The sequence below is a fragment of the Crinia signifera genome, chromosome 8 (genome assembly GCF_055691185.1).
Source record: "Crinia signifera chromosome 8, ASM5569118v1, whole genome shotgun sequence".
Classification (NCBI taxonomy): Eukaryota; Metazoa; Chordata; class Amphibia; order Anura; family Myobatrachidae; genus Crinia; species Crinia signifera.
This window is the reverse complement of record NC_139224.1, coordinates 179,486,083-179,506,779: the sequence shown is the minus strand read 5'-3', so window position 1 is coordinate 179,506,779 and position 20,697 is coordinate 179,486,083. Positions and strand designations below refer to the sequence as shown.

At 52.1% G+C, this 20,697-nt stretch overlaps 1 protein-coding gene across 2 annotated transcripts in view; it reads right to left on the bottom strand.

Annotated features, from left to right (window-relative positions):
- Window positions 1-20,697, bottom strand: part of LOC146026861 (cytochrome P450 4B1-like) — a 118,862-nt gene that overhangs the window by 58,999 nt on the left and 39,166 nt on the right. The window contains exons 3-5 of one of the 2 annotated variants that reach the window (XM_083157907.1): window positions 13,815-13,859; window positions 6,556-6,683; window positions 5,450-5,574 (exon numbers count right to left, since the gene is read on the bottom strand). In XM_083157907.1, the coding sequence (XP_083014033.1) occupies window positions 5,450-5,574; window positions 6,556-6,683; window positions 13,815-13,859 (298 nt within the window). The remainder of the gene's footprint in view (window positions 1-5,449; window positions 5,575-6,555; window positions 6,684-13,814; window positions 13,860-20,697) is intronic. The other variant, XM_083157908.1, reaches the window with a different exon arrangement.

Below are 20,697 nucleotides of genomic sequence, written 5' to 3'. Positions count from 1 at the left end.
ACTAGGGGGTAAGTGCGGGACCTGTATTCCACGAGGTAGGACAGCTCATACACAGCACTGATGTACTCATTCTGACTGCACAGAGAGGACACAGAAGTATCAGTACAAGTATGTGGGTGCAGTACCCCATTATGGACACTAGGGGGTAAGTGCGGGACCAGTATTCCACGAGGTAGGACAGCTCATACACAGCACTGATGTACTCATTCTCACTGCACAGAGAGGACATAGAAGTATCAGTACAAGTATGTGGGTGCAGTACCCCATTATGGACACTAGGGGGTAAGTGCGGGACCTGTGTTCCACCAGGTAGGACAGCTCATACACAGCACTGATGTACTCATTCTCACTGCACAGAGAGGACACAGAAGTATCAGTACAAGTATGTGGGTGCTGTACCCCATTATGGACACTAGGGGGTAAGTACCGGACCTGTATTCCACGAGGTAGGACAGCTCATACACAGCACTGATGTTCTCATTCTGACTGCACAGAGAGGACACAGAAGTATCAGTACAAGTATGTGGGTGCAGTACCCCATTATGGACACTAGGTGGTAAGTGCGGGACCTGTGTTCCACCAGGTAGGACATCTCATACACAGCACTGATGTACTCACTCTCACTGCACAGAGAGGACACAGAAGTATCAGTACAAGTATGTGGGTGTAGTACCCCATTATGGACACTAGGGGGTAAGTGCGGGACCTGTGTTCCACCAGGTAGGACATCTCATACACAGCACTGATGTACTCACTCTCACTGCACAGAGAGGACACAGAAGTATCAGTACAAGTATGTGGGTGCAGTACCCCATTATGGACACTAGGGGGTAAGTGCGGGAACTGTGTTTCACCAGGTAGGACAGCTCATACACAGCACTGATGTACTCACTCTCACTGCACAGAGAGGACACAGAAGTATCAGTACAAGTATGTGGGTGCAGTACCCCATTATGGACACTAGGGGGTAAGTGCGGGACCTGTATTCCACGAGGTAGGACAGCTCATACACAGCACTGATGTACTCATTCTGACTGCACAGAGAGGACACAGAAGTATCAGTACAAGTATGTGGGTGCAGTACCCCATTATGGACACTAGGGGGTAAGTGCGGGACCAGTATTCCACGAGGTAGGACAGCTCATACACAGCACTGATGTACTCATTCTCACTGCACAGAGAGGACATAGAAGTATCAGTACAAGTATGTGGGTGCAGTACCCCATTATGGACACTAGGGGGTAAGTGCGGGACCTGTGTTCCACCAGGTAGGACAGCTCATACACAGCACTGATGTACTCATTCTCACTGCACAGAGAGGACACAGAAGTATCAGTACAAGTATGTGGGTGCTGTACCCCATTATGGACACTAGGGGGTAAGTACGGGACCTGTATTCCACGAGGTAGGACAGCTCATACACAGCACTGATGTTCTCATTCTGACTGCACAGAGAGGACACAGAAGTATCAGTACAAGTATGTGGGTGCAGTACCCCATTATGGACACTAGGTGGTAAGTGCGGGACCTGTGTTCCACCAGGTAGGACATCTTATACACAGCACTGATGTACTCACTCTCACTGCACAGAGAGGACACAGAAGTATCAGTACAAGTATGTGGGTGTAGTACCCCATTATGGACACTAGGGGGTAAGTGCGGGACCTGTGTTCCACCAGGTAGGACATCTCATACACAGCACTGATGTACTCACTCTCACTGCACAGAGAGGACACAGAAGTATCAGTACAAGTATGTGGGTGCAGTACCCCATTATGGACACTAGGGGGTAAGTGCGGGAACTGTGTTCCACCAGGTAGGACAGCTCATACACAGCACTGATGTACTCACTCTCACTGCACAGAGAGGACACAGAAGTATCAGTACAAGTATGTGGGTGCAGTACCCCATTATGGACACTAGGGGGTAAGTGCGGGACCTGTGTTCCACCAGGTAGGACAGCTCATACACAGCACTGATGTACTCACTCTCACTGCAAAGAAAGGACACCGAAGTATCAGCACAAGTATGTGTGTGCAGTACTCCATTATGTACACTAGGGGGTAAGTGCGGGACCTGTGTTCCACCAGGTAGGACAGATCATACACAGCACTGATGTACTCATTCTCACTGCACAGAGAGGACACAGAAGTATCAGTACAATTATGTGGGTGCAGTACCCCATTATGGACACTAGGGGATAAGTGCGGGACCTGTGTTCCACCAGGTAGGACAGCTCATGCACAGCACTGATGTACTCACTCTCACTGCACAGAGAGGACACAGAAGTATCAGTACAAGTATGTGGGTGCAGTACCCCATTATGGACACTAGGGGGTAAGTGCGCGACCTGTGTTCCACCAGGTAGGACAGCTCATGCACAGCACTGATGTACTCACTCTCACTGCACAGAGAGGACACGGAAGTATCAGTTCAAGTATGTGGGTGCAGTACCCCATTATGGACACTAGGGGGTAAGTGTGCGACCTGTGTTCCACCAGGTAGGACAGCTCATACACAGCACTGATGTACTCATTCTCACTGCACAGAGAGGAGACAAAAGTATCAATACAAGTATGTGGGTGTAGTACCCCATTACGGACACTAGGGGGTAAGTGCTGGACCTATGTTCCACCAGGTAGGACAGCTCATACACAGCACTGATGTACTAATTCTAACGGCACAGAGAGGACACAGAAGTATCAGTACAAGTATGTGGGTGCAGTACCCCATTATGGACACTAGGTGGTAAGTGCGGGACCTGTGTTCCACCAGGTAGGACAGCTCATACACAGCACTGATGTACTCACTTTTACTGCAAAGAAAGGACACCGAAGTATCAGCACAAGTATGTGTGCGCAGTACCCCATTATGGACACTAGGGGGTAAGTGCGGGACCTGTGTTCCACCAGGTAGGACAGCTCATACACAGCACTGATGTACTCATTCTGACTGCACAGAGAGGACACAGAAGTATCAGTACAAGTATGTGGGTGCAGTACCCCATTATGGACACTAGGGGGTAAGTGCGGGACCTGTGTTCCACCAGGTAGGACAGCTCATACACAGCACTGATGTACTCACTCTCACTGCACAGAGAGGACACAGAAGTATCAGTACAAGTATGTGGGTGCAGTACCCCATTATGGACACTAGGGGGTAAGTGCGGGACCTGTGTTCCACCAGGTAGGATATCTCATACACAGCACTGATGTACTTATTCAAACTGCACAGGGAGGACACAGAAGTATCAGTACAAGTATGTGGGTGCAGTACCCCATTATGGACACTAGGGGGTAAGTGCGGGACCTGTATTCCACGAGGTAGGACAGCTCATACACAGCACTGATGTACTCATTCTCACTGCACAGAGAGGACATAGAAGTATTAGTACAAGTATGTGGGTGCAGTACCCCATTATGGACACTAGGGGGTAAGTGCGGGACCTGTGTTCCACCAGGTAGGACAGCTCATACACAGCACTGATGTACTCATTCTCACTGCACAGAGAGGACACAGAAGTATCAGTACAAGTATGTGGGTGCTGTACCCCATTATGGACACTAGGGGGTAAGTGCGGGACCTGTATTCCACGAGGTAGGACAGCTCATACACAGCACTGATGTACTCATTCTGACTGCACAGAGAGGACACAGAAGTATCAGTACAAGTATGTGGGTGCAGTACCCCATTATGGACACTAGGGGGTAAGTGCAGGACCTGTGTTCCACCAGGTAGGACAGCTCATACACAGCACTGATGTACTCATTCTCACTGCACAGAGAGGACACAGAAGTATCAGTACAAGTATGTAGGTGCTATACCCCATTATGGACACTAGGGGGTAAGTGCGGGACCTGTATTCCACGAGGTAGGACAGCTCATACACAGCACTGATGTACTCATTCTGACTGCACAGAGAGGACACAGAAGTATCAGTACAAGTATGTGGGTGCAGTACCCCATTATGGACACTAGGGGGTAAGTGCGGGACCAGTATTCCACGAGGTAGGACAGCTCATACACAGCACTGATGTACTCATTCTCACTGCACAGAGAGGACATAGAAGTATCAGTACAAGTATGTGGGTGCAGTACCCCATTATGGACACTAGGGGGTAAGTGCGGGACCTGTGTTCCACCAGGTAGGACAGCTCATACACAGCACTGATGTACTCATTCTCACTGCACAGAGAGGACACAGAAGTATCAGTACAAGTATGTGGGTGTTATGGACACTAGGGGGTAAGTGCGGGACCTGTATTCCACGAGGTAGGACAGCTCATACACAGCACTGATGTTCTCATTCTGACTGCACAGAGAGGACACAGAAGTATCAGTACAAGTATGTGGGTGCAGTACCCCATTATGGACACTAGGTGGTAAGTGCGGGACCTGTGTTCCACCAGGTAGGACATCTCAAACACAGCACTGATGTACTCACTCTCACTGCACAGAGAGGACACAGAAGTATCAGTACAAGTATGTGGGTGTAGTACCCCATTATGGACACTAGGGGGTAAGTGCGGGACCTGTGTTCCACCAGGTAGGACATCTCATACACAGCACTGATGTACTCACTCTCACTGCACAGAGAGGACACAGAAGTATCAGTACAAGTATGTGGGTGCAGTACCCCATTATGGACACTAGGGGGTAAGTGCGGGACCTGTGTTCCACCAGGTAGGACAGCTCATACACAGCACTGATGTACTCATTCTCACTGCACAGAGAGGACACAGAAGTATCAGTACAAGTATGTGGGTGCAGTACCCCATTATGGACACTAGGGGGTAAGTGCAGGACCTGTGTTCCACCAGGTAGGACAGCTCATACACAGCACTGATGTACTCATTCTCACTGCACAGAGAGGACACAGAAGTATCAGTACAAGTATGTGGGTGCTGTACCCCATTATGGACACTAGGTGGTAAGTGCGGGACCTGTGTTCCACCAGGTAGGACAGCTCATACACAGCCCTGATTTAGTCATTCTCACTGCACAGAAAGGACACAGAAGTATCAGTACAAGTATGTGGGTGCAGTACCCCATTATGGACACTAGGTGGTAAGTGCGGGACCTGTGTTCCACCAGGTAGGACAGCTCATACACAGCACTGATTTAGTCATTCTCACTGCACAGAAAGGATACAGAAATATGTACTCATTCTCAGTACGCAGCCACCATGGACATGGCTGAGAACATAACAGTCCCAGCAGTACACGGCCACATGGACATGGCAGAGAACAGTCACTGGATGGAACTTGCAGCCAATATATATACTGTATATATCAATGGTAAGAAGTCAGATCCTGCTGAGGCCTTGACTGGCTGTCCATAACACCCATGTGCTGTGCTCACCCTGTGTTTGCTGGTGAGAGGTCACTAGAGCATCACTGCCCTGGTATGGCACTGTACTAGTAGCACTAAGTGCCTACCATGTACCAACCTGTCCTTCTGGCAGTTGCTCTCATAACTGAAGGCGCATTTCATGATGGTGTCCAGAGTCATGAGGCTGACGTAATGGAAGAGTTCCATGGGCTTCCCATCTGGGATCTGCCTCTCCCATGTGTCCTACACAAGATGCAAGGTGTTACAACTTTGGAGGTTCTAGACCTCTAGCTGACAATTCTGTTTAATAGAATGTATAACTAGCTAGTAGTAACAAGTTTTAGGACCATACGTGCATATATCTATGGGAAAAGCGATAGTTTGGCCAGCATGTCAGCTGTTAACTTACAGTAAGTAGTTTGAAGTGCCTATAGTCAAGGGATAAGTGCCTAGTCTTGTGAAGGACCTCCTCTAACCCAACGAAGAGTGTGCAGTTGACGTGGAATTGAGTCCACAAGTGGATAGATAATATCTGGAGAGGTGTGGTCCACGCCGGCTGGTTAGCTTCCCAACTCCTTACATGTGTAGGTACATGATCTTGGGTGCTTATGGACCTCTCTGCTATGTCCCATAAATGCTCAGTTGGGTTTATGCTGGACGAACTTGGTGGCCACTCTATCCATTAGATCTCTCCAGAACGCTTATCAAATCAGTTCTGTAGAACTTGGGACTGATGACGCAGTGCCATGTCCGGTGGGAATATTCCAATATTGTTAGGGTACATGAAGTCCATGGAGGAGGGCAAATGGTCACCAAGCAATTGCCACCTTTGCATACCGCTATCCCCTGACTCCTGTCAGTTACATATACACAGATGTGTCTTCATACGGTACAAGATCCCATCTCTATCCCCTCATCCCTAAGCCCATCATCCCTTGCACTCACCTAGCTTGCTGTCTCAAGTCATTACCCAGGAGCCTGACCACTGAAATGAGTTAAACTGCCCAGGAGAGTCACAAAATGGATCACTGTAGGTCATTAATGGTTTATGTCTGATTCCTCCAATGTGCCATCCTCCTTCCCAGCACCACCAATGCTGGCAGAGAAAAGCTTCATAAGGAGGCAACAAGAAATATATCTACAGGATTCCAATCCCAGTGCTTTAAGGCAATAACCATAACAGGTCCCTACTTCTGGGGCTGGCACAATACATTCTCTTCTTACCAGCATGGTGTTGGTGCAGTCTGACATCAGCCGGATATACGGCTTCAGGACATCGTAGTGGAAGGCCGGAGTCAGCAGCTTGCGGTGCTGGAACCACTTCTGTCCCGATAACACCAGCAGCCCCTTCCCTGAGGACACAGACATAGTATTTAGGGCAGAACAGGGCCTTGGGCTGGATATTAATTAGATATATTCACAATTATTGGCTAACATTGCTTACAGGAGCCAGTCTACATTAATGCCGTAGCAGCCAATCACAGCTTTGCTTTCAGTGACTAACGTGCACTAGGCATATACAAGCTAAATGCTGATTACAGGGCACTGGTAGTTCTGCCAGTCACTGGGGGGCTGGGGTTGCATAGTACAAGCCCACAGGATGTTGGCCATTAGACTACACATGGTCAGGTCAGTTTATTAGGGCACTATACCAACACAATAACTCACACTGTATCTATAGTCCTACCACAAGTGGTTCTCCCAGGACTAATGCAGACCACACTCAGACCCTTCACCCATCTGGTCTGGCCGACTCACCCAGAGAGACCCTTATACAGACTGTCATGTGATTTCTTGGACACCTCAGTCCGTGGTCACTGAAATAACTATTCCTCTGAAGACCTGGACCATGATACAATCTCCTGTCCCACAACAAAGGGGAAGTCACATGGCACATACATCAGGGATATGGGAGAGATGGGGAACTTTGGACGTGGCTGTAGCCCTCAGTATTAGGCCTGGAATCATTTTGGTCTGGCTCCCAGCTCCTCGTGGTGAAGTAGTAGCATCCTCCCGGCGCACCTTACTTCCATGGTCCCACATGCTTCAAATGAGACTGTGAGGAACCACCAACTCCCGTATAGGTGTGGGGTGTCACATAACTTCCCGGCCACACAGCTCCAGGTGGCTCACTCTGGGGTGTCACATAACTCCCCGGCCACACAGCTCCAGGTGGCTCACTCTGGGGTGTCACATAACTCCCCGGCCACACAGCTCCAGGTGGCTCACTCTGGGGTGTCACATAACTCCCCGGCCACACAGCTCCAGGTGGGAAGTCGTCCTCACACGGAATCAGATAGGGACCCGGCACTTTCTATGGTTCTATTTATGATCACTTTATGGGTGAAATTTAAGATGGGAGCTCTCATTCACATGGGATGTTGCTACGAGCAACCAATCAGAATCTACTTCTTATTTATTGCCCATAGCAACATCCCATATGAAATAGAACTCCCATCTCAGTAAATTTCCCCATGTGGCTTTGCATTCATATAGGCACAGATAAGGTTATAAGAAGCCTATTTGTGGGGTATCCCCCCCCCGGCAATGCGTATTTGGGGGTTACAACCAAATATATAGTTTCCCCAAAAAGTTATGTAGGGGGACCACATGAGATACTGACGATGTTGCACTTTCCCATTATCACCCCCAATAGGGTCCTGTGAGTGTTCCTTAGTACATTTCTAATTCCATAGTTAGGAGATAAGCGTAGCAGCCAAAATATGCTACATATACAGTGTATACACAGAGTCACTGCAGGGTACACAGAGCCACTGCAGTATATACACGGGCCTCTGCAGGGTACACAGAGCCACTGCAGTATATACACGGGCCTCTGCAGGGTACACAGAGCCACTGCAGTATATACACGGGCCTCTGCAGGGTACACAGAGCCACTGCCGTATATACACGGGCCTCTGCAGGGTACACAGAGCCACTGCAGTATATACACTGGCCTCTGCAGGGTACACAGAGCCACTGCAGTATATACACTGGTCTCTGCAGGGTACACAGAGCCACTGCAGTATATACACAGAGCCTCTGCAGGGTACACAGAGCCACTGCAGTGTATACACGGGCCTCTGCAGGGTACACAGAGCCACTGCAGTGTATACACGGGCCTCTGCAGGGTACACAGAGCCTCTGCAGTATATACACTGGCCTCTGCAGGGTACACAGAGCCACTGCAGTATATACACTGGCCTCTGCAGGGTACACAGAGCCACTGCAGTATATACACTGGCCAATTCAGGGTACACAGAGCCACTGCAGTATATACACGGGCCTCTGCAGGGTACACAGAGCCACTGCAGTATATACACGGGCCTCTGCAGGGTACACAGAGCCACTGCCGTTTATACACGGGCCTCTGCAGGGTACACAGAGCCACTGCCGTGTATACACGGGCCTCTGCAGGGTACACAGAGCCACTGCAGTGTATACACGGGCCTCTGCAGGGTACACAGAGCCACTGCAATGTATACACGGACCTCTGCAGGGTACACAGAGCCACTGCAGTGTATACACGGGCCTCTGCAGGGTACACAGAGCCACTGCAGTGTATACACGGGCCTCTGCAGGGTACACAGAGCCACTGCAGTGTATACACGGGCCTCTGCAGGGTACACAGAGCCACTGCAGTGTATACACGGGCCTCTGCAGGGTACACAGAGCCACTGCAGTGTATACACGGGCCTCTGCAGGGTACACAGAGCCACTGCAGTGTATACACGGGCCTCTGCAGGGTACACAGAGCCACTGCAGTATATACACGGGCCTCTGCAGGGTACACAGAGCCACTGCAGTATATACACGGGCCTCTGCAGGGTACACAGAGCCACTGCAGTATATACACTGGCCTCTGCAGGGTACACAGAGCCACTGCAGTATATACACGGGCCTCTGCAGGGTACACAGAGCCACGGCAGTATATACACTGGCCTCTGCAGGGTACACAGAGCCACGGCAGTATATACATTGGCCTCTGCAGGGTACACAGAGCCACGGCAGTATATACACGGGCCTCTGCAGGGTACACAGAGCCACGGCAGTATATACACTGGCCACTGCAGGGTACACAGAGCCACTGCAGTATATACACGGGCCTCTGCAGGGTACACAGAGCCACTGCAGTATATACACCGGCGTCTGCAGGGAACACAGAGCAACTGCAGTATATACACGGGCCTCTGCAGTATATACACGGGCCTCTGCAGGGTACACAGAGCCACTGCAGTATATACACTGGCCTCTGCAGGGTACACAGAGCTACTGCAGGGTACACAGAGCCACTGCCATATATACACGGGCCTCTGCAGGGTACACAGAGCCACTGCAGTATATACACTGGCCTCTGCAGGGTACACAGAGCCACTGCAGTATATACACTGGCCTCTGCAGGGTACAGAGCCACTGCCGTATATACACAGACCTCTGCAGGGTACACAGAGCCACTGCAGTGTATACACGGGCCTCTGCAGGGTACACAGAGCCACTGCCAGATATACACGGGCCTCTGCAGGGTACACAGAGCCACTGCTGTTTATACACGGGCCTCTGCAGGGTACACAGAGCCACTGCAGTATATACACTGGCCTCTGCAGGGTACACAGAGCCACTGCAGTATATACACTGGCCTCTGCAGGGTACACAGAGCTACTGCAGTATATACACAGAGCCTCTGCAGGGTACACAGAGCCACTGCAGTATATACACGGGCCTCTGCAGGGTACACAGAGCCACTGCAGTGTATACACGTGCCTCTGCAGGGTACACAGAGCCTCTGCAGTATATATACTGGCCTCTGCAGCGTACACAGAGCCACTGTAGTATATACACTGGCCTCTGCAGGGTACACAGAGCCACTGCAGTATATACACTGGCCAATTCAGGGTACACAGAGCCACTGCAGTATATACACGGGCCTCTGCAGGGTACACAGAGCCACTGCAGTGTATACACGGGCCTCTGCAGGGTACTCAGAGCCACTGCCGTATATACACGGGCCTCTGCAGGGTACACAGAGCCACTGCCGTATATACACATGCCTCTGCAGGGTACACAGAGCCACTGCAGTGTATACACGGGCCTCTGCAGGGTACACAGAGCCACTGCAGTGTATACACGGGCCTCTGCAGGGTACACAGAGCCACTGCAGTGTATACACGGGCCTCTGCAGGGTACACAGAGCCACTGCAGTGTATACACGGGCCTCTGCAGGGTACACAGAGCCACTGCAGTGTATACACGGGCCTCTGCAGGGTACACAGAGCCACTGCAGTGTATACACGGGCCTCTGCAGGGTACACAGAGCCACTGCAGTGTATACACGGGCCTCTGCAGGGTACACAGAGCCACTGCAGTATATACACGGGCCTCTGCAGGGTACACAGAGCCACTGCAGTATATACACGGGCCTCTGCAGGGTACACAGAGCCACTGCAGTATATACACGGGCCTCTGCAGGGTACACAGAGCCACTGCAGTATATACACGGGCCTCTGCAGGGTACACAGAGCCACTGCAGTATATACACGGGCCTCTGCAGTGTACACAGAGCCACTGCAGTATATACACGGGCCTCTGCAGGGTACACAGAGCCACGGCAGTATATACACTGGCCTCTGCAGGGTACACAGAGCCACGGCAGTATATACACTGGCCTCTGCAGGGTACACAGAGCCACGGCAGTATATACACGGGCCTATGCAGGGTACACAGAGCCTCTGCAGTATATACACTGGCCACTGCAGGGTACACAGAGCCACTGCAGTATATACATGGGCCTCTGCAGGGTACACAGAGCCTCTGCAGTATATACACTGGCCACTGCAGGGTACACAGAGCCACTGCAGTATATACACGGGCCTCTGCAGGGTACACAGAGCCACTGCAGTATATACACGGGCCTCTGCAGGGTACACAGAGCCACTGCAGTATATACACTGGCCACTGCAGGGTACACAGAGCCACTGCAGTATATACACGGGCCTCTGCAGGGTACACAGAGCCACTGCAGTATATACACGGGCCTCTGCAGGGTACACAGAGCCACTGCAGTATATACACGGGCCTCTGCAGGGTACACAGAGCCACTGCAGTTTATACACTGGCCTCTGCAGGGTACACAGAGCCGGGATGCAGTTAAAATCCCGGCGGTCGGGATCCCGGCGTTCAGAATCCCGACGCCGGAATCCCGACCGCCGAAATGCCGACACATTCTCCCTCCTGGGGTGTCCACGACACCCCTGGAGGGAGAATAAATTAGTGTGCCGAGCGTAGCGAGGCAACGGGCCCGCTGCGTGGCGAGCGCAGCGTGCCCGCAAGTGGGGGCGATCCACGTCCCCCCCTTGTCGTCATTTCGGCTGTCGGGATTCCGGCGTCGGGATTCTGAACTCCGGGATCCCGACCGCCGGGATTCAATACTGAATCCACAGAGCCACAGGCCACTGCATACCTCCCAACTGTCCCGCTAAATGCGGGAACGTCCCGGTTTTTGGGGACGTTCCCGCATCCCTCCTGCAGCTGGCAGTGTCCCGCTGCGTGGGGAGGGGGGTCGGCAGTAGGGAGTCCCCCCCAATCTGACAGAATAGACGCTGTGCGCATGCACACAGCGTCTATTGGCAACCGAAAATGGGGGTGTGGCCTAATTTGCATAAGCCGCACCCTAATTTACATACACGACGCCTCCTTTCCGGGCTCTCGCGTGTCCCTATTTTAATATTGACAAAGTTGGGAGGTATGCCACTACAGTATATACACTGTCCACTGCAGGGTACACAGAGCCACTGGCCACAGCAATATATACATGGGCCACTGCAGGGTATACACGGGCCACTGCAGGGCACACTGAGCCACAGGCCACTGCAGGGTACACATGCGCCACTTCAATATGTACATGGGCCACTGCAGAGTGTACACTTACACACTGCAGTATATACACATGAGCCACTTCACGGACACACTGCAGCATATACACATGAGCCACTGCAGCATATCCACGGGCACACTGCAGTATATATACACGGGCACACCGCAGTGTATACACGGGCACACTGCAGTAAATACATGGGAAAACTGCAGTATATACATGGGCACACTGCAGTATAAACACATGAGACACTGAAGCATATACACATGAGCCACTGCAGTATATACACGGACACACTGCAGTATATACACGGACACACTGCAGTATATACACATGAGCCACTGAAGCATATACACAGGCACACTGCAGTATATACACGGGGACACTAAAGTATATACACGGGCACACTGCAGTATATAAACACATGGGCACACTGCAGTATATATACACATGGGCACACTGCAGTTAATACACGGGCACACTGCAGTATATACACAGGCACACTGCAGTAATACACGGGCACACTGCAGTATATACATGGGCACACTGCAGTAATACATGGCCACACCACAGTGTATACACGGGCACACCGCAGTATATACATGGGCACACCGCAGTATATACATGGGCACACCGCAGTATATACATGGGCACACAGCAGTATATACATGGGCACACCGCAGTATATACACGGGCGCACTACAGTATTTACATAGGAACACTGCAGTATATACATGGGCACACTGCAGTATATACATGGGCACACTGCAGTATATACATGGGCACACTGCAGTATATACATGGGCACACTGCAGTAAATACACGGGCACACTGCAGTAAATACATGGGCACACTGCAGTATATACATGGGCACACCGCAGTATATACATGGGCACACAGCAGTATATACACGGGCACACCGCAGTATATACACGGGCGCACTACAGTATTTACATGGGAACACTGCAGTATATACATGGGCACACTGCAGTATATACATGGGCACACTGCAGTATATACATGGGCACACTGCAGTATATACATGGGCACACCGCAGTAAATACACGGGCACACTGCAGTAAATACATGGGCACACTGCAGTATATACACGGGCACGCAGCAGTATATACATGGGCACACCGCAGTATATACATGGGCACACAGCAGTATATACATGGGCACACCGCAGTATATTCACGGGCGCACTACAGTATTTACATGGGAACACTGCAGTATATACACGGGCGCACTGCAGTATTTACATGGGCACACTGCAGTATATACATGGGCACACTGCAGTTTATACATGGGCACACTGCAGTTTATACATGGGCACACCGCAGTAAATACACGGGAACACTGCAGTAAATACATGGGCACACTGCAGTAAATACACGGGCACACTGCAGTAAATACACGGGCACACTGCAGTAAATACATGGGCACACTGCAGTAAATACACGGGCACACTGCAGTAAATACACGGGCACACTGCAGTATATACACGGGCACGCAGCGCAGGATGTTACATAGGATGACGCTTCTACTTAGCAATATATCTGGGCGCTCGGGTACAATACATACAATGACTGTCCAGCCCCATGTTACATACCAATCCACGGGGTGAGGAAGCTATAGCCGACGTTATCCTTGGGATCTGTAAGGAAACAGTTCTATGCATCAGGACACAGTGATGGTACATGGGGAGTAGAGGACGCAGGGATATAATGGTGTCACATGGGGTACATGGGGAGTAGAGGACACAGGGATATAATGGTGTCACATGGGGTACATGGGGAGTAGAGGACACAGGGATATAATGGTGTCACATGGGGTACACGGGGAGTAGAGGACGCAGGGATATCATGGTGGTACATGGGGTACATGGGGAGTAGAGGACACAGGGATATAATGGTGGTACATGGGGAGTAGAGGACACAGGGATATAATGGTGGTACACAGGCAGTACACGGGGCGCAGGGATATAATGGAGTCACACGGGGAACACGGGGAGTAGAGGACACAGGGATATAATGGTGTCACACGGGGTACACGGGGAGTAGAGGATGCAGGGATATAATGGTGTCACACGGGGTACACGGGGAGAAGAGGACGCAGGGATATAATGGTGTCACACGGGGTACACGGGGAGTAGAGGACGCAGGGATATAATGGTGTCACACGGGGTACACGGGGAGTAGAGGACGCAGGGATATAATGGTGTCACGCGGGGTACACGTTGAGTAGAGGACGCAGGTATATAATGGTGTCACACGGGGTACACGGGGAGTAGAGGACGCAGGGATATAATGGTGTCACACGGGGTACACGGGGAGTAGAGGACGCAGGGATATAATGGTGTCACACGGGGTACACGGGGAGTAGAGGACGCAGGGATATAATGGTGTCACACGGGGTACACGGGGAGTAGAGGACGCAGGGATATAATGGTGTCACACGGGGTACACGGGGAGTAGAGGACACAGGGATATAATGGTGTCACACGGGGTACACGGGGAGTAGAGGATGCAGGGATATAATGGTGTCACACGGGGTACACGGGTAGTAGAGGACGCAGGGATATAATGGTGTCACACGGGGTACACGGGGAGTAGAGGATGCAGGGATATAATGGTGTCACACGGGGTACACGGGGAGTAGAGGACGCAGGGATATAATGGTGTCACACGGGGTACACGGAGGGTAGAGGACGCAGGGATATAATGGTGTCACACGGGGTACACGGGGAGTAGAGGACGCAGGGATATAATGGTGTCACACGGGGTACACGGAGAGTAGAGTACTCAGGGATATAATGGTGTCACACGGGGTACACGGGGAGTAGAGGACACAGCTATATAATGGTGTCACACAGGGTACACGGGGAGAAGAGGACGCAGGGATATAATGGTGTCACACGGGGTACACGGGGAGTAGAGGACGCAGGGATATAATGGTGTCACACGGGGTACACGGGGAGTAGAGGACACAGGGATATAATGGTGTCACACGGGGTATACGGGGAGTAGAGGACGCAGGGATATAATGGTGTCACACGGGGTACACGGGGAGTAGAGGATGCAGGGATATAATGGTGTCACACGGGGTACATGGGGAGAAGAGGACACAGGGATATAATGGTGTCACACGGGGTACACGGGGAGTAGAGGACACAGGGATATAATAGTGTCACATGGGGTACACGGGGAGTAGAGGACGCAGGTATATAATGGTGTCACACGGGGTACACGGGGAGTAGAGGATGCAGGGATATAATGGTGTCACCTGGGGTACACGGGGAGTAGGGGACACAGGGATATAATGGTGTCACACGGGGTACACGGGGAGTAGAGGATGCAGGGATATAATGGTGTCACATGGGGTACACGAGCAGTAGAGGACGCAGGGATATAATGGTGTCACACGGGGTACACGGGGAGTAGAGGACGCAGGGATATAATGGTGTCACACGGGGTACACGGGAAGTAGAGGACGCAGGGATATAATGGTGTCACACGGGGTACACGGGGAGTAGAGGACGCAGGGATATAATGGTGTCACACGGGGTACACGGGGAGTAGAGGACGCAGGGATATAATGGTGTCACATGGGGTACACGGGGAGTAGAGGACACAGCTATATAATGGTGTCACACGGGGTACACGGGGAGTAGAGGACGCAGGGATATAATGGTGTCACACGGGGTACACGGAGGGTAGAGGACGCAGGGATATAATGGTGTCACACGGGGTACACGGGGAGTAGAGGACGCAGGGATATAATGGTGTCACACGGGGTACACGGAGAGTAGAGTACTCAGGGATATAATGGTGTCACACGGGGTACACGGGGAGTAGAGGACACAGCTATATAATGGTGTCACACAGGGTACACGGGGAGAAGAGGACGCAGGGATATAATGGTGTCACACGGGGTACACGGGGAGTAGAGGACGCAGGGATATAATGGTGTCACACGGGGTACACGGGGAGTAGAGGACACAGGGATATAATGGTGTCACACGGGGTATACGGGGAGTAGAGGACGCAGGGATATAATGGTGTCACACGGGGTACACGGGGAGTAGAGGATGCAGGGATATAATGGTGTCACACGGGGTACATGGGGAGAAGAGGACACAGGGATATAATGGTGTCACACGGGGTACACGGGGAGTAGAGGACACAGGGATATAATAGTGTCACATGGGGTACACGGGGAGTAGAGGACGCAGGTATATAATGGTGTCACACGGGGTACACGGGGAGTAGAGGATGCAGGGATATAATGGTGTCACCTGGGGTACACGGGGAGTAGGGGACACAGGGATATAATGGTGTCACACGGGGTACACGGGGAGTAGAGGATGCAGGGATATAATGGTGTCACATGGGGTACACGAGCAGTAGAGGACGCAGGGATATAATGGTGTCACACGGGGTACACGGGGAGTAGAGGACGCAGGGATATAATGGTGTCACACGGGGTACACGGGAAGTAGAGGACGCAGGGATATAATGGTGTCACACGGGGTACACGGGGAGTAGAGGACGCAGGGATATAATGGTGTCACACGGGGTACACGGGGAGTAGAGGACGCAGGGATATAATGGTGTCACATGGGGTACACGGGGAGTAGAGGACACAGCTATATAATGGTGTCACACGGGGTACATGGGGAGTAGAGGACGCAGGGATATAATGGTGTCACACGGGGTACACGGGGAGTAGAGGACGCAGGGATATAATGGTGTCACACGGGGTACACGGGGAGTAGAGGACGCAGGGATATAATGGTGTCACACGGGGTACACGGGGAGTAGAGGACGCAGGGATATAATGGTGTCACACGGGGTACACGGGGAGTAGAGGACACAGGGATATAATGGTGTCACACGGGGTACACGGGGAGTAGAGGATGCAGGGATATAATGGTGTCACACGGGGTACACGGGTAGTAGAGGACGCAGGGATATAATGGTGTCACACGGGGTACACGGGGAGTAGAGGATGCAGGGATATAATGGTGTCACACGGGGTACACGGGGAGTAGAGGACGCAGGGATATAATGGTGTCACACGGGGTACACGGAGGGTAGAGGACGCAGGGATATAATGGTGTCACACGGGGTACACGGGGAGTAGAGGACGCAGGGATATAATGGTGTCACACGGGGTACACGGAGAGTAGAGTACTCAGGGATATAATGGTGTCACACGGGGTACACGGGGAGTAGAGGACACAGCTATATAATGGTGTCACACAGGGTACACGGGGAGAAGAGGACGCAGGGATATAATGGTGTCACACGGGGTACACGGGGAGTAGAGGACGCAGGGATATAATGGTGTCACACGGGGTACACGGGGAGTAGAGGACACAGGGATATAATGGTGTCACACGGGGTACACGGGGAGTAGAGGACGCAGGGATATAATGGTGTCACACGGGGTACACGGGGAGTAGAGGACGCAGGGATATAATGGTGTCACACGGGATACATGGGGAGAAGAGGATGCAGGGATATAATGGTGTCACATGGGGTACACGGGGAGTAGAGGATGCAGGGATATAATGGTGTCACACTGGGTACACGGGGAGTAGATGACACAGGGATATAATGGTGTCACACGGGATACATGGGGAGTACACGGGGTGCAGGGATATAATGGTGTCACACGGGGTACACGGGGAGTAGAGGACGCAGGGATATAATGGTGTCACACGGGGTACACGGGGAGTAGAGGACGCAGGGATATAATGGTGTCACACGGGGTACACGGGGAGTAGAGGACGCAGGGATATAATGGTGGTACATGGGGAGTAGAGGACACAGGGATATAATGGTGGTACACAGGCAGTACACGGGGCGCAGGGATATAATGGAGTCACACGGGGTACACGGGGAGTAGAGGACACAGGGATATAATGGTGTCACACGGGGTACACGGGGAGTAGAGGATGCAGGGATATAATGGTGTCACACGGGGTACACGGGGAGTAGAGGACGCAGGGATATAATGGTGTCACACGGGGTACACGGGGAGTAGAGGACGCAGGGATATAATGGTGTCACACGGGGTACACGGGGAGTAGAGGACGCAGGGATATAATGGTGTCACACGGGGTACACGGAGGGTAGAGAACGCAGGGATATAATGGTGTCACACGGGGTACACGGGGAGTAGAGGACGCAGGGATATAATGGTGTCACACGGGGTACACGGAGAGTAGAGTACTCAGGGATATAATGGTGTCACACAGGGTACACGGGGAGAAGAGGATGCAGGGATATAATGGTGTCACACGGGGTACACAGGGAGTAGAGGACGCAGGGATATAATGGTGTCACACGGGATACATGGGGAGAAGAGGATGCAGGGATATAATGGTGTCACATGGGGTACACGGGGAGTAGAGGATGCAGGGATATAATGGTGTCACACTGGGTACACGGGGAGTAGATGACACAGGGATATAATGGTGTCACACGGGATACATGGGGAGTACACGGGGTGCAGGGATATAATGGTGTCACACGGGGTACATGGGGAGTAGAGGACGCAGGGATATAATGGTGTCACACGGGGTACACGGGGAGTAGAGGACGCAGGGATATAATGGTGTCACACGGGGTACACGGGGAGTAGAGGACGCAGGGATATAATGGTGTCACACGGGGTACACGGGGAGTAGAGGACGCAGGGATATAATGGTGTCACACGGGATACATGGGGAGAAGAGGATGCAGGGATATAATGGTGTCACATGGGGTACACGGGGAGTAGAGGATGCAGGGATATAATGGTGTCACACTGGGTACACGGGGAGTAGATGACACAGGGATATAATGGTGTCACACGGGATACATGGGGAGTACACGGGGTGCAGGGATATAATGGTGTCACACGGGGTACATGGGGCGTAGAGGACGCAGGGATATAATGGTGTCACACGGGGTACACGGGGAGTAGAGGACGCAGGGATATAATGGTGTCACACGGGGTACACGGGGAGTAGAGGACGCAGGGATATAATGGTGTCACACGGGGTACACGGGGAGTAGAGGACGCAGGGATATAATGGTGTCACACGGGGTACACGGGGAGTAGAGGATGCAGGGATATAATGGTGTCACACGGGGTACACGGGGAGTAGAGGACGCAGGGATATAATGGTGTCACACGGGGTACACGGGGAGTAGAGGACGCAGGGATATAATGGTGTCACACGGGGTACACGGGGAGTAGAGGACGCAGGGATATAATGGTGTCACACGGGGTACACGGGGAGTAGAGGACGCAGGGATATAATGGTGTCACACGGGGTACACGGGGAGTAGAGGACGCAGGGATATAATGGTGTCACACGGGGTACACGGGGAGTAGAGGACGCAGGGATATAATGGTGTCACACGGGGTACACGGGGAGTAGAGGACGCAGGGATATAATGGTGTCACACGGGGTACACGGGGAGTAGAGGTTGCAGGGATATAATGGTGTCACACGGGGTACACGGGGAGTAGAGGACACAGCTATATAATGGTGTCACACAGGGTACACGGGGAGAAGAGGACGCAGGGATATAATGGTGTCACACGGGGTACACGGGGAGTAGAGGACGCAGGGATATAATGGTTTCACACGGGGTACATGGGGAGTAGAGGACGCAGGGATATAATGGCGTCACACAAGGTACACAGGGAGTAGAGGACGCAGGGATATAATGGTGTCACACGGGGTACACGGGGAGTAGAGGACGCAGGGATATAATGGTGTCACACGGGGTACACGGGGAGTAGATGACGCAGGGATATAATGGTGTCACACGGGGTACACGGGGAGTAGATGACGCAGGGATATAATGGTGTCACACGGGGTACACGGGGAGAAGAGGACGCAGGTATATAATGGTGTCACACGGGGTACACAGGCAGTAGAGGACGCAGGGATATAATGGTGTCACACGGGGTACACGGGGAGTAGAGGACGCAGGGATATAATGGTGTCACACGGGGTACACGGGGAGTAGAGGATGCAGGGATATAATGGTGTCACACGGGGTACATGGGGAGAAGAGGACACAGGGATATAATGGTGTCACCTGGGGTACACGGGGAGTAGGGGACACAGGGATATAATGGTGTCACACGGGGTACACGGGGAGTAGAGGATGCAGGGATATAATGGTGTCACACGGGGTACACGAGCAGTAGAGGACGCAGGGATATAATGGTGTCACACGGGGTACACGGGGAGTAGAGGACGCAGGGATATAATGGTGTCACACGGGGTACACGGGAAGTAGAGGACGCAGGGATATAATGGTGTCACACGGGGTACACGGGGAGTAGAGGACGCAGGGATATAATGGTGTCACACGGGGTACACGGGGAGTAGAGGATGCAGGGATATAATGGTGTCACACGGGGTACACGGGGAGTAGAGGACGCAGGGATATAATGGTGTCACACGGGGTACACGGGGAGTAGAG